This window comes from Megalops cyprinoides, chromosome 3 (assembly GCF_013368585.1).
Source record: "Megalops cyprinoides isolate fMegCyp1 chromosome 3, fMegCyp1.pri, whole genome shotgun sequence".
Taxonomy (NCBI): domain Eukaryota; kingdom Metazoa; phylum Chordata; class Actinopteri; order Elopiformes; family Megalopidae; genus Megalops; species Megalops cyprinoides.
Window position 1 is genome coordinate 48,068,232 of NC_050585.1, and position 14,737 is coordinate 48,082,968.

A 14,737-nucleotide genomic window follows, 5' to 3' on the forward strand; every position below is an offset into this window, starting at 1 on the left:
GCTGCTGTTGAACTCCAGTGTCATCAATTGGGGTGAAGTGAGCATCTGCCATGTTATGGATTGGCTGGCTACGCAAGAGCTGCTTAGAATTATGTTCTGCCACAATCCTCTCCCTTTCCCAGAAGTGCAAGTTCTTCCTTGGCCGGTGGTAATCAGCTGCATTCACAAGCCACAATGTCTTCAGGCAATGTACGGTGTATGCAGGAATATTAGCAGCAATAAATTTGTTGTGCAGGGATATTTTTCATGCAGGACTTTGCAAATGGTTGTGTGCACTGCGAGAAGTCATGCGACCCCAAGATACATTACAGAGATTTGATTTTAATTATTAATCTGATCCTTGACTCATATGTCTGCTTATATTGATGGGTTATGTCATTCATTTATGTGCACCGTAAGATGACTACCGCTGTTTCAGTATTATCCCTGAGTATACGGCTGGCTGAAACCATCCAGCAGAGACTCTCCTTTGCTCCAACAATTGAATTAGTAGCCGAAACAAAATCTAGGAGCGAAGCTATTTTAAGCGCATGACACTGTACTTCGTTAACATTGTGAGTTTCACCCATGATGTGGCCCAGCAATAATGTGGCTCATCATCTGCTTGCTCCTCCTTTACCGCTTGCATAGCTGAAAGGATAAAGAATGTAACATTGAATGTTGACATCATATTTGTTTGCTGAAAAATAGTTGACCGGGTGATTGCTTAGTCTGTATTACTTTTCGTGAACAAGCCCAGGTTTACCTCCCGATGCCTGTTCCGGTGTCATTGAACATGCTGCCTTTTCTTTCGTGCTGTTTCAGTCTGGCAGTGAAAGGATTATCTGAGAAGAATCTTTTTTTTTGGTACTTTTCATAAATAATGAGCTATACAGTCACATGGGTGTTTTGATCTTTTATCCAGCTTTGCGATTAAAGTAAAAAATTAAAAATTGACATTTTTCTGTGTATTAAAACAGAAACATTCAGGATTTTGCCTCTTTCAGAGATCAGCCTTTGCTGATTGAATTTGTGGTTGCTTTTTTTGTGTTGTCTTCTAAAATTGCATTAGCCGTTGTATAAAAGCTGTAACCATCTAATCTTCTACACCGTAATTCCTTAGGTTATTTTTAACATATTTTAAATGAAAGGTTTTTGTGTACACAGAAAGCCAGCATTGATCTTACGTGATGTAATTACTGTGACCTTATCTGAATTTGAATGAGGTGTTGGGGGGATACAGTCTTCTTGCAGGGAAGGATGTCTCTGCTGACACACACAGAGCTGAGTTGTGTCATTGATCATTGGGTTGCTCCGCTCTCTCCGCACCTCATTGCTGAAGGAGACAGCTTGCATAATCTTGGTGGCCTGCTTCTTGCAATAAAACAACATACTGTATGTCAGGTTTTTTTTTTTGCGTTCAGGGGTTATATCCTGGCCAATTTTTAGTGAACATAAATCACAAGATGTAGTTCCTTATGCCTCATGTGACACTTGGAGCAGATTTGTAATGTGACCGTCTTGCTACTGCCGGGTTGAAGGTCAAAGCTTTTTGCCCTTAAATCCATTCCGCCATGTCAGATGTTGATAAGCCGTGGCACATAAACGGCCACCCTTTCAGTGCCGCACAATGAGAAGAGCCGTTTTCGCATCTGAGCCGTATTGTAGTGCGGGGTCAAAGGTCACCCAAATCCTCGGTATGTTAGTGGTGTGAGAGGACTTACCCGGGGGGGGTGAGGGCCGAGCTGATGAATGCACCTCCAGATGAATTGAGGGTCCTGTTTAGCAGACAGACCCCAACAAAGCGCCTGTCTGGGTCAGGCCTACCCTACAGGCACAATACAGCCCAGCCCTCTGCTTCCTCTAAGCCTTATTGATTCATTTTTCCCCCTAAATCTTCACTTCACCAGATGGTTTGGGGGGAAATATTGATTAAAATAGAGAAATTAATACCCCTGCAAGAGGCAACAAAGAAAAGAAGCTCATTTGTTCATCTGTCCTGTTACCCTGTTGGGCTTGAACTACCTGCAGTCACAGTGTTGATGTCTCAATTTAGCTTCTAATGCATTTCAAATTGGTTTAGCTGAAGCATTAGATGTACATTGTGACTCTGCAGATTTTTTCCAGTATAGTTACGGAGAGTAATAAAATGTCTCACCAATGACAGATAGAATGGGAACATTTGAAAATCTCACTTCAACCTTGAAAAAAATGGAATGGACTTTCTTAATAATACAGGGTAGCTTGTACCCCATGGAAAGTTTCAAATCAAAACTGGTTTTAGGAACTTTTTAGTTTTGAGGACTAAAACACAAAGATAAAGTCCTGACACGTTGTCCATTAGGGCAGGCACATTTAATTTTAGTTAATGTCCGCCAGAAGCCTCTCTTAGACAGAGGTTTACAGTGGGTGATGTTAGACGTAGTGGGGAGGGGAGACTGTTGGGTTTGTGGGAGACATTTGCTGGGTGGCTGGCCTTCCTCCTGCGTCTCTCCGTCACTTCCCCCCGTGCGTCCGCCCTCTCAGGTCAAATCAGAGGCCTGTCCGTCAGCTGTCAGCCGCCATCACCACCAGCCCTCGTCAGCGGCCGGACGGCGGAGGGGGGAGGAGAGGCAGCCGGTGATCCAATCACCTCCGATTAGTCCTGATACTGAGCCTCTATCACCAAATGGGGATTACACACCTACCGTGGCATGCGGGGACAGGGGATCGCTGTCGCCATGGTCACCCTTCTCATGGTCCCTAAGTGGTTTACCTCTGGGTCTGCCTCGGTCCGGGGGAAATGAGCAGGACAGAAATCGTGCTGTCTCTGGGGCGGTGTGTTTGTAGTTCTGAATACCTTTTCCCTGTTTAGTATGTCTATACAGAACCCTCACCGAGTTGAACTTGAGCTTGTGCGTGTGTGTGTGATAGAGGTCATGTTGCACAATATGAAGAATGGCTTACTATCGCATTACTGTTTTCCAGCTGTTGTGCTTAATGTCTGCGTTTGGATTGTGAAAATAATGCAGTGTCATGTCAGTCACATGCCAAACATGAGCAATATTCCACAGGAAAGGGATAAACAGGCTATCTGCTAAATGTTTCAGCATAAAACATCTTATTTTGGCCTGCGTTGTGCTGAATAGCAGAGCAAAAGATTGGGATAATAATAAAAGGTTTAGTTTTGACATTATGTTTGCGGATATGTTTTTGATATCTCTGCTTCAAGTAGCTTTCAATGCCTCATTTAGGCTACATCACAGAAGCCTTTGTTTGGGTGTCCAGTTTTTCTACATTGTTTTGAGTTTAATGTGACTGGCAAAATGATAATGCTTTGCACTGAAGTCATAAGAATCTATTGGAAGTACACCTAAAACAGTGAAGAGTGAAGTGCACACTAATGAGGATTGCCAGCCCCCTCCCCCCCCCCCCCCCCCCCACCCCACATCCTGGTTTTGTCTGGGTACAAACGGGGTTGTTCTTGGTGCTTCCTCACGCACGCTGTGAAATGGCATTTCAGCTGAACCGATTTTGCACATGTTCTGAAAGAGTAGTCTCACATTGCGTAAACATCATTCTAACTCTGAAGTGTCTGTGTCTGGAGCCAGTGGTGTTAGCAGCGTGTGGGGGCCGGTGAATGTACTGGCGGTGGCAGAAGGCAGTCAGGGATTCAGCGGTACCTTAGCTTTTGCAGCTGTCACCTGCAGGGCTTAACAGGGTCTGTCCACAGCCAGAGGTGTGTGAATAAGGTGTGCCTGGGCAGGGCAGAGGAGTAGGCGTGTCTACTGTCCTAATCCAAGGATAATACACTGTGATGCATTTCTATTCCTAGCCGTTTCCTAATCTTCCGCTAATGGGATTTTGGTGTGTTGTTTGTTTTTTTTTTTTTTTTTTTTTTTTAATGTGCATGCTTCACGTGGGGAATGTGCATTTCTGTTATCCTCATTCCCTCTGTTCGGTGGATTTTTACTAATTTTCCAGTTCATTCATTTAACTTAATCTGTCCGTGATAATTTGTTAATCATCCTGCAGCTACTGCTGTGTCTCTTTTTCACTCATGCTAGCCTTCCTGTGTGCTACGCTAGCACCTTTATTTCACTGCCCCGCCCATGTGCTGATCCTAGGACCCCTGCCTCTCTGACTGCCCCACCCATGAGCTGATCCCAGCACCTCTGCCCCCCCCCCCCCCCCCCCCCGCCCGTATCTCTCCCACTGCCCTACCCATTACCCATGTGCTGCTCCCAGCACCTCTGCCCCCCCCTCCCCCCGCCCCGTATCTCTCCCACTGCCCTACCCATTACCCATGAGCTGCTCCCAGCACCTCTGCCCCCCCCCTCCCCCCCGCCCCGTATCTCTCCCACTGCCCTACCCATCACCCATGAGCTGCTCCCAGCACCTCTGCCCCTGCTGGGCCTCCCACAGGACTGGTTCCTGTGTCAGCAACTGAGCAGTGTCCCCTGTGTGTGCTCTTTTTATCTCTCTCTCTCTCTCTCTCTCTCTTTCTCTCTCCCCCTGTCTCCTTCTCCTCATTTGATCTCTCTCTCTTTCCATCTGTCTCTCTCTCACTCTCTCTCTCCCCCGTCTCCTTCTCCTCATTCGATCTCTCTCTCTTTCCATCTGTCTCTCTGTCTCCCTCTCTTTATACTTCTCTCTCTTTCTGTCTGTCTGTCTGTCTGTCTCTCTCTCCTCGTTCTACCTCTCTCTTTCCATCTGTCTCTCTCTGTCTCCCTCTCCTTATACTTCTTTGTCTGTCTCTCTCTTTCTCCCTGTCTCTCTCTGTCCAGCTCTCTCTCTGTCTCCCTCTCATTATATGGCTCTTTCTGTCTGTCTCTCTTTTTTCTCGCTCTGCACCTGTATGTTCATGCCTGTTCCTCCTCACCTCTGCAACCCGCCGTTGCTCCTCTGCCCTCCACTAGGGACAAAACCTAAATGTTCTACACTTACATCATGTGAATGTGTAAAAATGTAAAATGATACAAAAATTTCCTAATTGGGAGTAATACACACAGTCTTTTATTCCACACTTGAGTGACAGACAGCGGGAATAAGCTGTTAAAAAACAGGTCATGGTCAGGTCATCGTGGAAAAAAAACACAAATGCTAAGAGTTAGCCATTTAGCCTATCGCTAACAAAAGAAGAGGGACCCGGTGTCATTCGGTAGAGTGTGTGCTTGGGTATGCTACGTGCTCTGTGTGTGTGTGTGTTAGTGTGTGTGGACATGTTAATGCGTTCATCCCTGGACAGATAAATACAGCTGTATTAACGTCTGGACTGATGGTATTATGGTATTATATCTGTCTGGGTATGTGTATGCTTATGTGTGCATGTGCATTAGTGTCTGTTGTATTGTCTGCGTATGCAGACAATGTGCTTCTTTGTGTGCATGGATGTGTGTGTTTTCATGCCTGTACCTTTGTCTGTAGTAGTGTCTTAAATAATGGAAGCATGTGGTGTGTGTGTGTGTGTGTGTGTGTGTGTGTGTGCATGTGTATGAACGGAAGCCAGCCCAATGCAACATCACACACACTACGTGAACGCTTTGCATTTGCTGAGGGAGACCTTCAGTGTCCTACAGACGCCGTGACGGATGGTGCTGCCATTCCCATGAGGAGCGGGGCTCGCTGCCGGGCTCGGCGGGTGGATTAAACCTGGACCCCGCTGGGAGATCTCAGAGGAAGAGGCCTGTCAGCCTGATTGAGGACAGGGAAGCAGCAGGGAGAAGCCCCGCCCTGACGAACCCCCCTCTCCGTCTCTGAGTAATGACAACACAGACAAAGCCTGATGCAGCAGACAGTACAAGAGCCCTTAAAATAGATGCAGTCAGCAGTGTGTTTGTTTTAATACGAAGCAGTGGGTGTTTAGCAGGTTCAGTCCTTTGGGTTGTGAGCGTGCCCGCATGTATGCCTTGGCGTGAGGAGGGGGCTCTTCATTTGACAGGCTTTTCCTGGAGTGCCCTCCACGTGCTGCTCAGTGAGCCGGGCCTTGCTGAGCTGAATGAGGAGACGGTACATTGAGAGGGAGTGAGTGATGGTAGAGAAGGTACAGCAGCGGTTCAGCGGACCCCAGCACAGCAGGACATGAATATTCAAAATGTGAAATAAAAAATATAAACCTGTCTGCATCTAGGTGTCGTTCACAGCCCCCCCCCCCCACACACACACACACACACACACACACACTCCAACGATGGAGAATGACGTAACCCACCCCCCACACACACATGCAGCTGCACACACACGCACACACACGCAGACTCTCTCTCCCTCTCTCTTTCTGTCTCTCTCTCTCTCTCTCTCTCTCTCTATTTCTCCCCCCGGTATCCAGATAACAGGTACTGTACAGTCTCAGAGAAATGGCCGTCTGCCCTGAGCTGACAGATTCCAGCCTGAAAAAGCACAGTCTTCACTTCATTTACCTGAATTTTCCATCTTCTGTCCTGCTCCCTTCCTGCTATTAAGGACTCGAGCTCTGAAATATTCATAGAGTTTATCTTCGAAAGGGACTGCTTTTCTCCAGTGCCGCTTCAGAGGCACGGTGCGTGAGGATCCGCAGAGAGAGAGCCAGTCTGGACAGCTCTTATTCTGACTCTGTCCCGTGTCCGAGCACTGAACCCAGAACAGTCAGACAAGGACGTCTGGTTTTTCTCTGGAGCCGCAATGGAGCATGGGAACAAGACCACTCTTGCAGAATAGACTTAGCCATCTATGTCATGGTACTGGCCCATGTCCTTGTTATCGTATGTATAAATGGTAACTAGACTAACCTGTAAACTAACCTGCTACTGCTGCTATACAGACATAACATGCCTTGTTTTTGTTTTTCTGTGTGTGACCGTAGACCATACCATGGTGTCTGTGTCTGGACTGGTGCATGGTATCCTCATCTACTCCTTGCACTCCCCTGCTGTGGATAGCATTGACTTTGACAGCCCTGTATGGCAATTGCCCAGTATTCAAATAATGAGGGATATTTTACAGTCATTGCACAGCAGTTAAAGTATAAGAGAAGTCACAACGCCCTTTTGTCAAGCCTATGGTTTCCAAGAACATGATATCGTCAGTATCTGCTTTATGGCTGAAATTTGCATCGTTTTTGCTCCGTAACTGCAGTTAATATGCAAGTGTGCACCGGGAGCAGGGAGTCTAGCCGGAGTCGCTCAGCTGCGGAAACGGACCTCACCTGCAGCTCGGTTTGACACATCGATCCCACCCTGTTTTTCACAACAAGCCCGGCGCCCACCCACACGCGCACACACACGCACACAATGCGGCTCTGTTCCGCACCGCGGCCAGTCAATGCTCGCAGGCGTCTCGGGCGGGACGGAGCAACGGAGCGCCGTTTAAGGTTGCCCCACAGGTACGGGTGTGTCTCTCTCTCTCTCCGAAGCCTCTTTAGCGGAAGACGGCGGGAGATGCTGCCGCCGTTTCCCGTTTCTGTGCATCCTGCCGTTTAGGGGAAAAAAAAAGCTGTTGCGTCAGCTGGGTTCCGCACGAGCGGTTTGGTGCTTGGTGGAGGTGCTGTTTGATTCGCAGTAATGCCAGGAGAGGGAATCGATACTTTTCCGAATTAGCGGAGTGGGAATGAGCTTTGCAGCCTGAGGGGGCTAATGGAGGGATGGGGGGGGGGGGGGGGTATGGGGGGGTGTTGGGCTTGCCCAAGCCTCTACGGTACGGATCAGTGTAAGCTGTGATCCAGAGCCAGACACGACCTCTTCTTTCCCTCTGCCTCCTCTCCAGCCTGCATCATTTCCATGGAGATTCTCGGGATCACATGGCCACACGTTCTCAGCCTTTCCCTGGGTTAGTGCTGAATGCTGGCTCCAGTGAAATGTGTCTGCTGTCTAATGCGTGGACACACACATGTGACATAGACACATACACTGGTGGACGGGGGCTTAGCTGTTGGTGTCCAGGCAGGGTCCGGCCTTGCAGTAGCTCTGTTCACTCATCATACTCTACATATGTGGAGGATCTGTAGTTGCGCTTCTCTGATTCTGGCCTAAGTTGAGCTAAAACTGACTGATTATCTCTGTTGGTTTTTGGTAAATGTAGAAGGTTCATCAGTAGACCTTAGTAGAAGGTTGGTCAGTTCCTACTTCTGTGGGACAGTGTTTGCTGGAACTGTGCTTATACTGTGTATCCCGTGCATTTTTGGGTTCTGGAGAAGAGCACAGCCATGCTCACCCTCTCCTCCCCCTCTCTTCTCTGATCCCCCCCAGGTTGGATGGTTCGCCCCCTGCCCCAGTCACCATGAGCACCATCTCCCCCACCGACTTCGACAGCCTGGAGATCCAGCAGCAGTACAACGACATCAACAACCGCTGGGACCTGGCTGCAGAGTCAGAATGGGACAACGAGAACAGCTCCGCCCGCCTCTTTGAGCGCTCCCGCATCAAGGCCTTGGCCGGTAAGGCACTCTGATCTCTGCGTACAGGCCCGATGATGTCACCACTACTGCCACCTAGTGGCAGGTTCCACCGTTATGTGGGTGAACTGGATGACTTAACCGAGGGCAGTTTTAAAGTGTTAGAGCAGATGGTGGTTTGGTGCCGGCTTAGGACATCAGGCAGAGGATTTGGGTTTCAGATTTGGGTTGCAGTAGCGGTAAACCTCCAGCAGAGGGAAGCAACAGGCAAAACAGGAGTCAGGTGACCTCACTGTTGTTCTTTTGCATTTTCATAAAATATGCTAGTGACGCTTCATCGTGATCACAAAAGCGTGGCGCGTCATTTAGTCTGGTATCTGACTGAATTATTAACTAGGATAGTATGCGCATAGTATCTTTTTAAATTCCATATCCCTTTTAATGCTGAGTTGATCCTTTGATTACAGTCAATGGAGAGCAGCATTAAATGTCTTTCAAATGAAATTATGTTAAATACATTGCACAAGCATGCCGAAAATTCCACTCCCCAGAAGCACTTCTGTATTCTAGCCGAAAATCAAATAGAATAGGCTTATAGAATCATCTGCCCACCTGGCAAGGGCTCGGCTCGCTGTCATAGTGGTGATTAAATTACTGTGAAATGCAGTTTGAAGGATGACAACCGTATAAGTAATTTAGGCTGTGTTGGACATTTCCTTCGGTATATTAATTTAGTTGTTACTTAGCTTGTGTTTGGTGTTTATATTACAAGTTAATCATGAACGATGAATAATGATATCGAAAAACAGCTTCTCACTCGAGCACATCTATGTGGAATTAAAAAAACACACAGGTAATGACTTGTGGAACAGGACAGTAGCTTGTACTAGGCCTGTGAAACACAACTGCCTGACAGGCATGACATAGTATGTTTTTTTTTGTCTGTAGTGCTCTCTAGGAAGGCTTAGGATACCAGCTCTTGTAGACAAGCTGGGGCTTGATGTGTGCATTCTTCAACTTCCTGCAACAGCAGTGCCTCATGGCTACCAGCCCGCGCAAAGAGCCCGTGTCTCCCAGCATGTGTCCTCTCCCTCCCCGTCTCTGTTTGAGTCTGCATTCTCTCCCTTTTCCCGTGTTCAGGCCTGCTACTCCCTCTTTTCCTCGGTGTCATTACTCCTCTCCCTGTATCTGCTACTCCTCTAGCCTCCGAATCTGTCCCTTCAAAGGCCTCTTCCTGTGTTTGCATCTCTTGTAGCCTTCCTCCCCGTTTTTACACCTACTGCAGCATTTCTCTATGTCCCCCATCTCCTCTCTTCCTCTCTGTGTGACTGTATCGTGTCTCCCTCTCCCTCTCTCCCCGCGTGGCTTTCTGTGGCCCGAGGCGTCTCTCTCCCTGTCGGCTAGAGTCAGGACACCTCAGAGACTGTCGCCACTTGGCACGCTGTCTCATTTGCATCGATTCGTTACTCATTTGGCTTCGCACCTTTATTCAAAACTGCTGCGCTTAACAAATGATCAGGGGCCCCCCGGTCCTAAATCTGTTCTCCCTTACATCAGTTTTCCGTCGTTTGTGGCACCGCTAAGCCGAGCCTGTGGCCTGCTTACGCTCAGCCGGGTCTACCTGTGGCTCGGCGCCGGCAGACTTTTTGCCACGTTGGCGCACACTCCAGGTATGCCTCATCGTGAGCAGAGACTGGTCTGTTTCATCTCACTTTCCGATAATGTACCGTACCAGGCCCAAAGGGGGGGCGGAAATGAGGCGTTTATTGTAATGTCGCGGAATGACGAATCAGACTGCTGTGAATCACGTATGAACTCCGTAAATAAAGTTAGAAAGGTGCCAGGGAGAAGCGTTACAGGGTGAGAAATGGTTAGTCGAGGTTTTTTTTGTTTGCCGTGGGAGAAGGGCATCGCTGCCGCTGTGGTGGTGCCTCCGGCTGGCTGCAGCCAGCTCAGCCGTGACTCTGTCGCTTGCCTGTGCATGACTCATCAGACCTGCATGAGGTCTAATAAAATTGTGTTTCTCGCCGGAGGCGTGCGGTCGGGCCAGCGGAGCCGGCCGGTGCGTGAGAACGGGGATCCGCGGGGGCGCTGGCGAGGTCCAAGCGAGAGGCCGCGCCAAACAATCGGTCACCCGTGCGGCGGGGCGGCGGCTGACAGAGTTGTCAGGGCGGCGTCGTGGTGGGGCGGTCTGCTCAGGACCGAGCCAGTGAGGACGTCTGTGACTAAGGGGGTTGTGTAAAGAAGGGAGAAGGGGGATATGCATGCAGCAGGCGGGCAGCCCTGCTGAGAGCAATCTCAAATATTAGCCATACTGAGAATTCTCTTTCTTTCTGAGATGTGTGTTTTTTTAAGGGGGAGTTCCCTGAAAGCACAGATGAAAACATGGTCTCTCTCTGTCCACTCCGCTCTCTCTCCCCTGAGTTTCTCTCTCTCATTTTGTTTCATATCCCCCCTCTCTTTCTCATCCCCCCTGCCCTCCTCCCTCTGTCCATCCTCTCAGGTCTCATTTCTTTCATCCTCATCTCTCACGCCAGCGCAGTTTCAGATTCATTCAGAGTTTGCTTTGTTGGCATGACAATACCCAAACCTGAGTTGCCAAAGCATTTCAAGACAGAACAAAACAGAAATGACACAGCGTTTAATGGTGTACTGTAATTTGGATGTCCCCTCTAGGAGTGGAGAGCTTTCTATTTCTGTTTTAAGATTACAGATACCCCCCGCTCCATCTCCCTTATTGTTAAGAATAAGAATGAAGACGGACCCCAGGAACAACGTCCTGTGTCATACATAACTGTAGGCCCCTACCAAACACGCAGTAAGCAGGGAGCGGCCTTTTATACAAAAGCAAACTTTTTCTTATCTATCTCTAAAACACCTCTAAGTATCTCAAAGTATCTCTATAGAGTATCTAAATATCCATTCTACCCTTCCTTTTGTTAACACTGGTTTTGACCTAGATCTTAGACACACACACACACACATACACACTCACACACACACACGCACACGTATGTTCTCTTGACAGAGACATGGCGGCGTCTCATCTTTGGGGTTTAGTGTTGAGACTGTCCCTCCCGGCAGCAGTGGCTGTCCTCTTTAATGAGAGACAGGTGTTGTCTGTGCTTCATTAGGCCGGCTCCCCTGTGAAGGCCTAGTGTCGGGTGTAAGGGGCTGCCCCCTCATAAAAGTAGCCCTTTGGTCTTGGCCACTTTCGCAACCCAGGAAACGGCACACTTTCTCACAGCTGTAATTTACGTTCTCTCTGTCCAAACTAGCTGTCAGTCCAGCTTTTGCCCTCTGTGTATGTGTGTATGTGTATGTGTTTCAATGTGTGTGCGTTTTGCACTCACCCTGGTCTGGCAAGTCGATTTGATGCTGTGCTTAAAGCAAGGCCCACTGCAGACTGCAGCGGCTTCTCCCTATCAGCACAGCTCTAGTTAAACTGCCCTGGCAGTAAATAACGCAGCGCGGGAGAGGATACGAACACCTGCTGATATACTTCACGCTTGATGGGCTGAACCGTAATTTCAATTGCAGGAAGAATCAAATTTTGTTGTGGATGTGGCAGGCAGTTGTGTGGTACGTGGAGCGGAGCAGCTTTTAGGCAGATAGGCACGGGGGTGAGCAAACGAAAATGAGCGCAGGCAAGAGGCGTGCGTCTGAGAGCGGAGGATGCCTCATGCACAGGGAGGAGAGAAGCAGCTGCTGAGACACTTTTGCAGGCACTTCCTTCCTGTCTCAACGTCTTATTTTCATCTTGTGCAGCGGAGCGGAAAGAGAAAGAGACCAAAAGAGGAGAGTTTTTTAGTTTAACAGCGGCCTGCAGCCGTGCCGGCCCCCCCTCCACCCCCTCCCGAGGAGTGGAACAAGCCGACTTCCTACGACACCTTTCAGAATGGTTCAGCCCCACCTCACCCCACCCACACCCCCCCCCCCTCCCCTGCTGTTAGCTCTGCTCCTCCCTAAAAAGCACACCTTATGCTAATAATCCAGCTGCCAGCGCGAGCAGTGATCTCTATTTACACAGCGAGCTGACTTTGGCTTGGGCCTCGGCTGTGTTCAAACAAGGGGTGTGTGTGAGAGTACAGGGAGGGCAAGGGGGTGGCTGCAGAACCAGTGTGCATGTGTGTGTGTGTGTTTGTGTGTGCGGGAGACCGTGCGGTGTAGCTTTGTACTGCTAACTGCTGTGAGTCCACGGAGGGAGAGGAGAGCAGCAAGGACTGACTGAAGGAAGGAGGGGTAAAGGGGAAGGAGAGAGCTCTTGATTTGTCGTGGGAGTTTTAAAAAAAAAAAAAAAAAAACTTGGTCCCTGTTCTCCCCGCTCTGATGCTCTTTTCTTACCACGAGGAAAGAGAGAGGGAGAGGGAACGGGGGCAGACAAAAGGAGGAGGGAACGTTTTGAAAAAAGAGACGGCGGCATGGCTTTGTGCGCTGTTGCACACCGGCAGGAGCTGGGAAAACAGAGCGTATTTTGAAGAGGTGTGGGAAGCAGAGCTGGACCTGGGAAGTTGAACGGATTGGGATTATAGTTCTGTGAGGTCAACCGTGAAACCTCTCATGAACTGCGTTGCGAAAGAGGCCCCTATTGCGGCAAGAAATTAAAAGGCGGTTGGATATTTCTGTTTTTTGGATTAAAAAAAAAAAAACTAAAAGCCACTGAAACTAAGGCTTGGATTTGGGGGGGCTTTAAGAGGGATGGAGCTGGAACAGAAAGCCAGCGAGCCTTGCCTCTCTCCTGCTGCCTTTGTTGACCAGGTGCAGTACTCCAACATACTGGAGGGGAGGTTCAAGCAGCTGCAAGGTAAGACCGCGGATGGCAGATGGTATCTGTGACTCTTCCTGCATTTTACAGGCAGAGACGACTCTGTGCCGCCGTTCTATTTCCCGTGCTGCTCCGTGCGTGCTTTCCGCGCTGAGCCTCTCGCAGTCTACCCTGGTGTACCCTGCTCTAGTGAACTCTCTCCTGGGCATACTTGCTGGAGCGACCAGGGCTGCAGTGACGGGGGTGGGTGGAGGGAAAGTAGCCCAAAATGTGGTATTTTTACTGCTCCTCTGGGTCACCTTTGATTGTCTCCCAGAGAGTAACCCCAATTCGGAGGAGGTATTTTAGAGCATGTATGTGCAACAGGCTTTGCTCTAGATCTGATGGAGAGAAGATTCCGCCGGGAGTAAAGAAAAGGGATTCATTTTTCACGTGGCACAACTGCGTTGGTTTTTCTCTTATCAGTGCAGTAAGATGAGTAAGTGCAGTGAGCGAGACCTGTGTGTCTTAGGAAGTGGGCACCAAACCAGCGGTGACATGACAACATGTCGGCTGAAGACCCAACCAGTAGTGTCAGTGTCTGTCTGTTTACGAAGGAGTCCATTCATTCTGTAATCTTAGCATTAAGAAACATAAGTATAACCTTTTCAGCATTGTCCTTATTGGTTCATTTTATTGTACAGCAAATTCAACAAGGAGGTTGCTGATAAGGACACCACAGTAGAATAGAAGAACGTGCTCAGGAAGCTGCAAGTGTCTCAGTGTTTTGTGCCACATGTAGAGATGCTGTTGAATGGTTTCATTTTGAGGTGTCCCCTCCTGTGAGCCTTGGAGAACCCCCTTCACAGCATGTCTCAGTTAAACATCGTAAAAATGGAAGTTGTGTGTGCCTTTACAAGTATACTGAAGAATACCCTCAGGGAGTCTCATAGAAACTTTCAGTTCATTCCCTGATTTGACTGAATTGGAAATGGAAATGGAATCGATCCCAGTTCTGCTCATCACAGTACATAGTATAGCAGTTTTCGCTTTGCTCACAACATAAACTTACAGGGCTTTGGTTGGCTGGAGGTCGCTAGTCTTTCGCCTGTCTGTTTTTTTTTTCTTTCTCCTTCAGACAAATTGCTTTGGAAGCCGTCCTTCGTCTTCAGTGGCTTCACAGTTCACTACATTCGTGTTTACTCCTCAGTGTTAATGAGGCATACCACACCTCAACACCCACCCTCCCCCACCCCCTGTGACATTGCTTTTGCACCAAGTCCCTGGGTTTAGAATTCTGAAGGAAAAAAAAAACGGGGTTCTGTATATTCAACAGAAAGAACCTTCAAGCTCTGTAGCACGCACACACTCTCTTTATAAATATCCATGCAGTTTGCAGAGGGGACTTGTACAGTGTGTGAGAACTGAATGCGGCAGAGGGTCTTGTGCCTCGTCTTGTGCTAGTTTGTTTGTCCCCATTGTGTGATGAGCTGTGCACAGCTCGGCCCAGACCCACCGCATGGCCCTTCCTGACGTCGGCCGTTAATCAGGGCACTTAGAAATGCAGAGACCGCTTAGCTCCGGGGGGTGTTGCACACACAGGGGTGTTTGTCAGCGAGGGGCTCTGGGTAATGTTGTGGCTCTGGGCTGTTCTGGATGCTCCCTTG

At 48.8% G+C, this 14,737-nt stretch overlaps 1 protein-coding gene across 5 annotated transcripts in view; it reads left to right on the plus strand.

Annotated features, from left to right (window-relative positions):
* The window catches only part of LOC118773977 (spectrin beta chain, non-erythrocytic 1-like), a 68,688-nt gene that overhangs the window by 13,903 nt on the left and 40,048 nt on the right, over positions 1–14,737 (plus strand). For 3 of the 5 annotated variants that reach the window (XM_036523052.1, XM_036523053.1, XM_036523055.1), the window contains one exon: positions 8,181–8,368. In XM_036523052.1, coding sequence (XP_036378945.1) covers positions 8,212–8,368 — 157 coding nt within the window. In that variant the 5' untranslated portion in view covers positions 8,181–8,211. Of the gene's footprint in view, positions 1–8,180; positions 8,369–12,348; positions 13,131–14,737 lie in introns of those variants that run through there. The other 2 variants (XM_036523054.1, XM_036523056.1) reach the window with 1 other exon arrangement.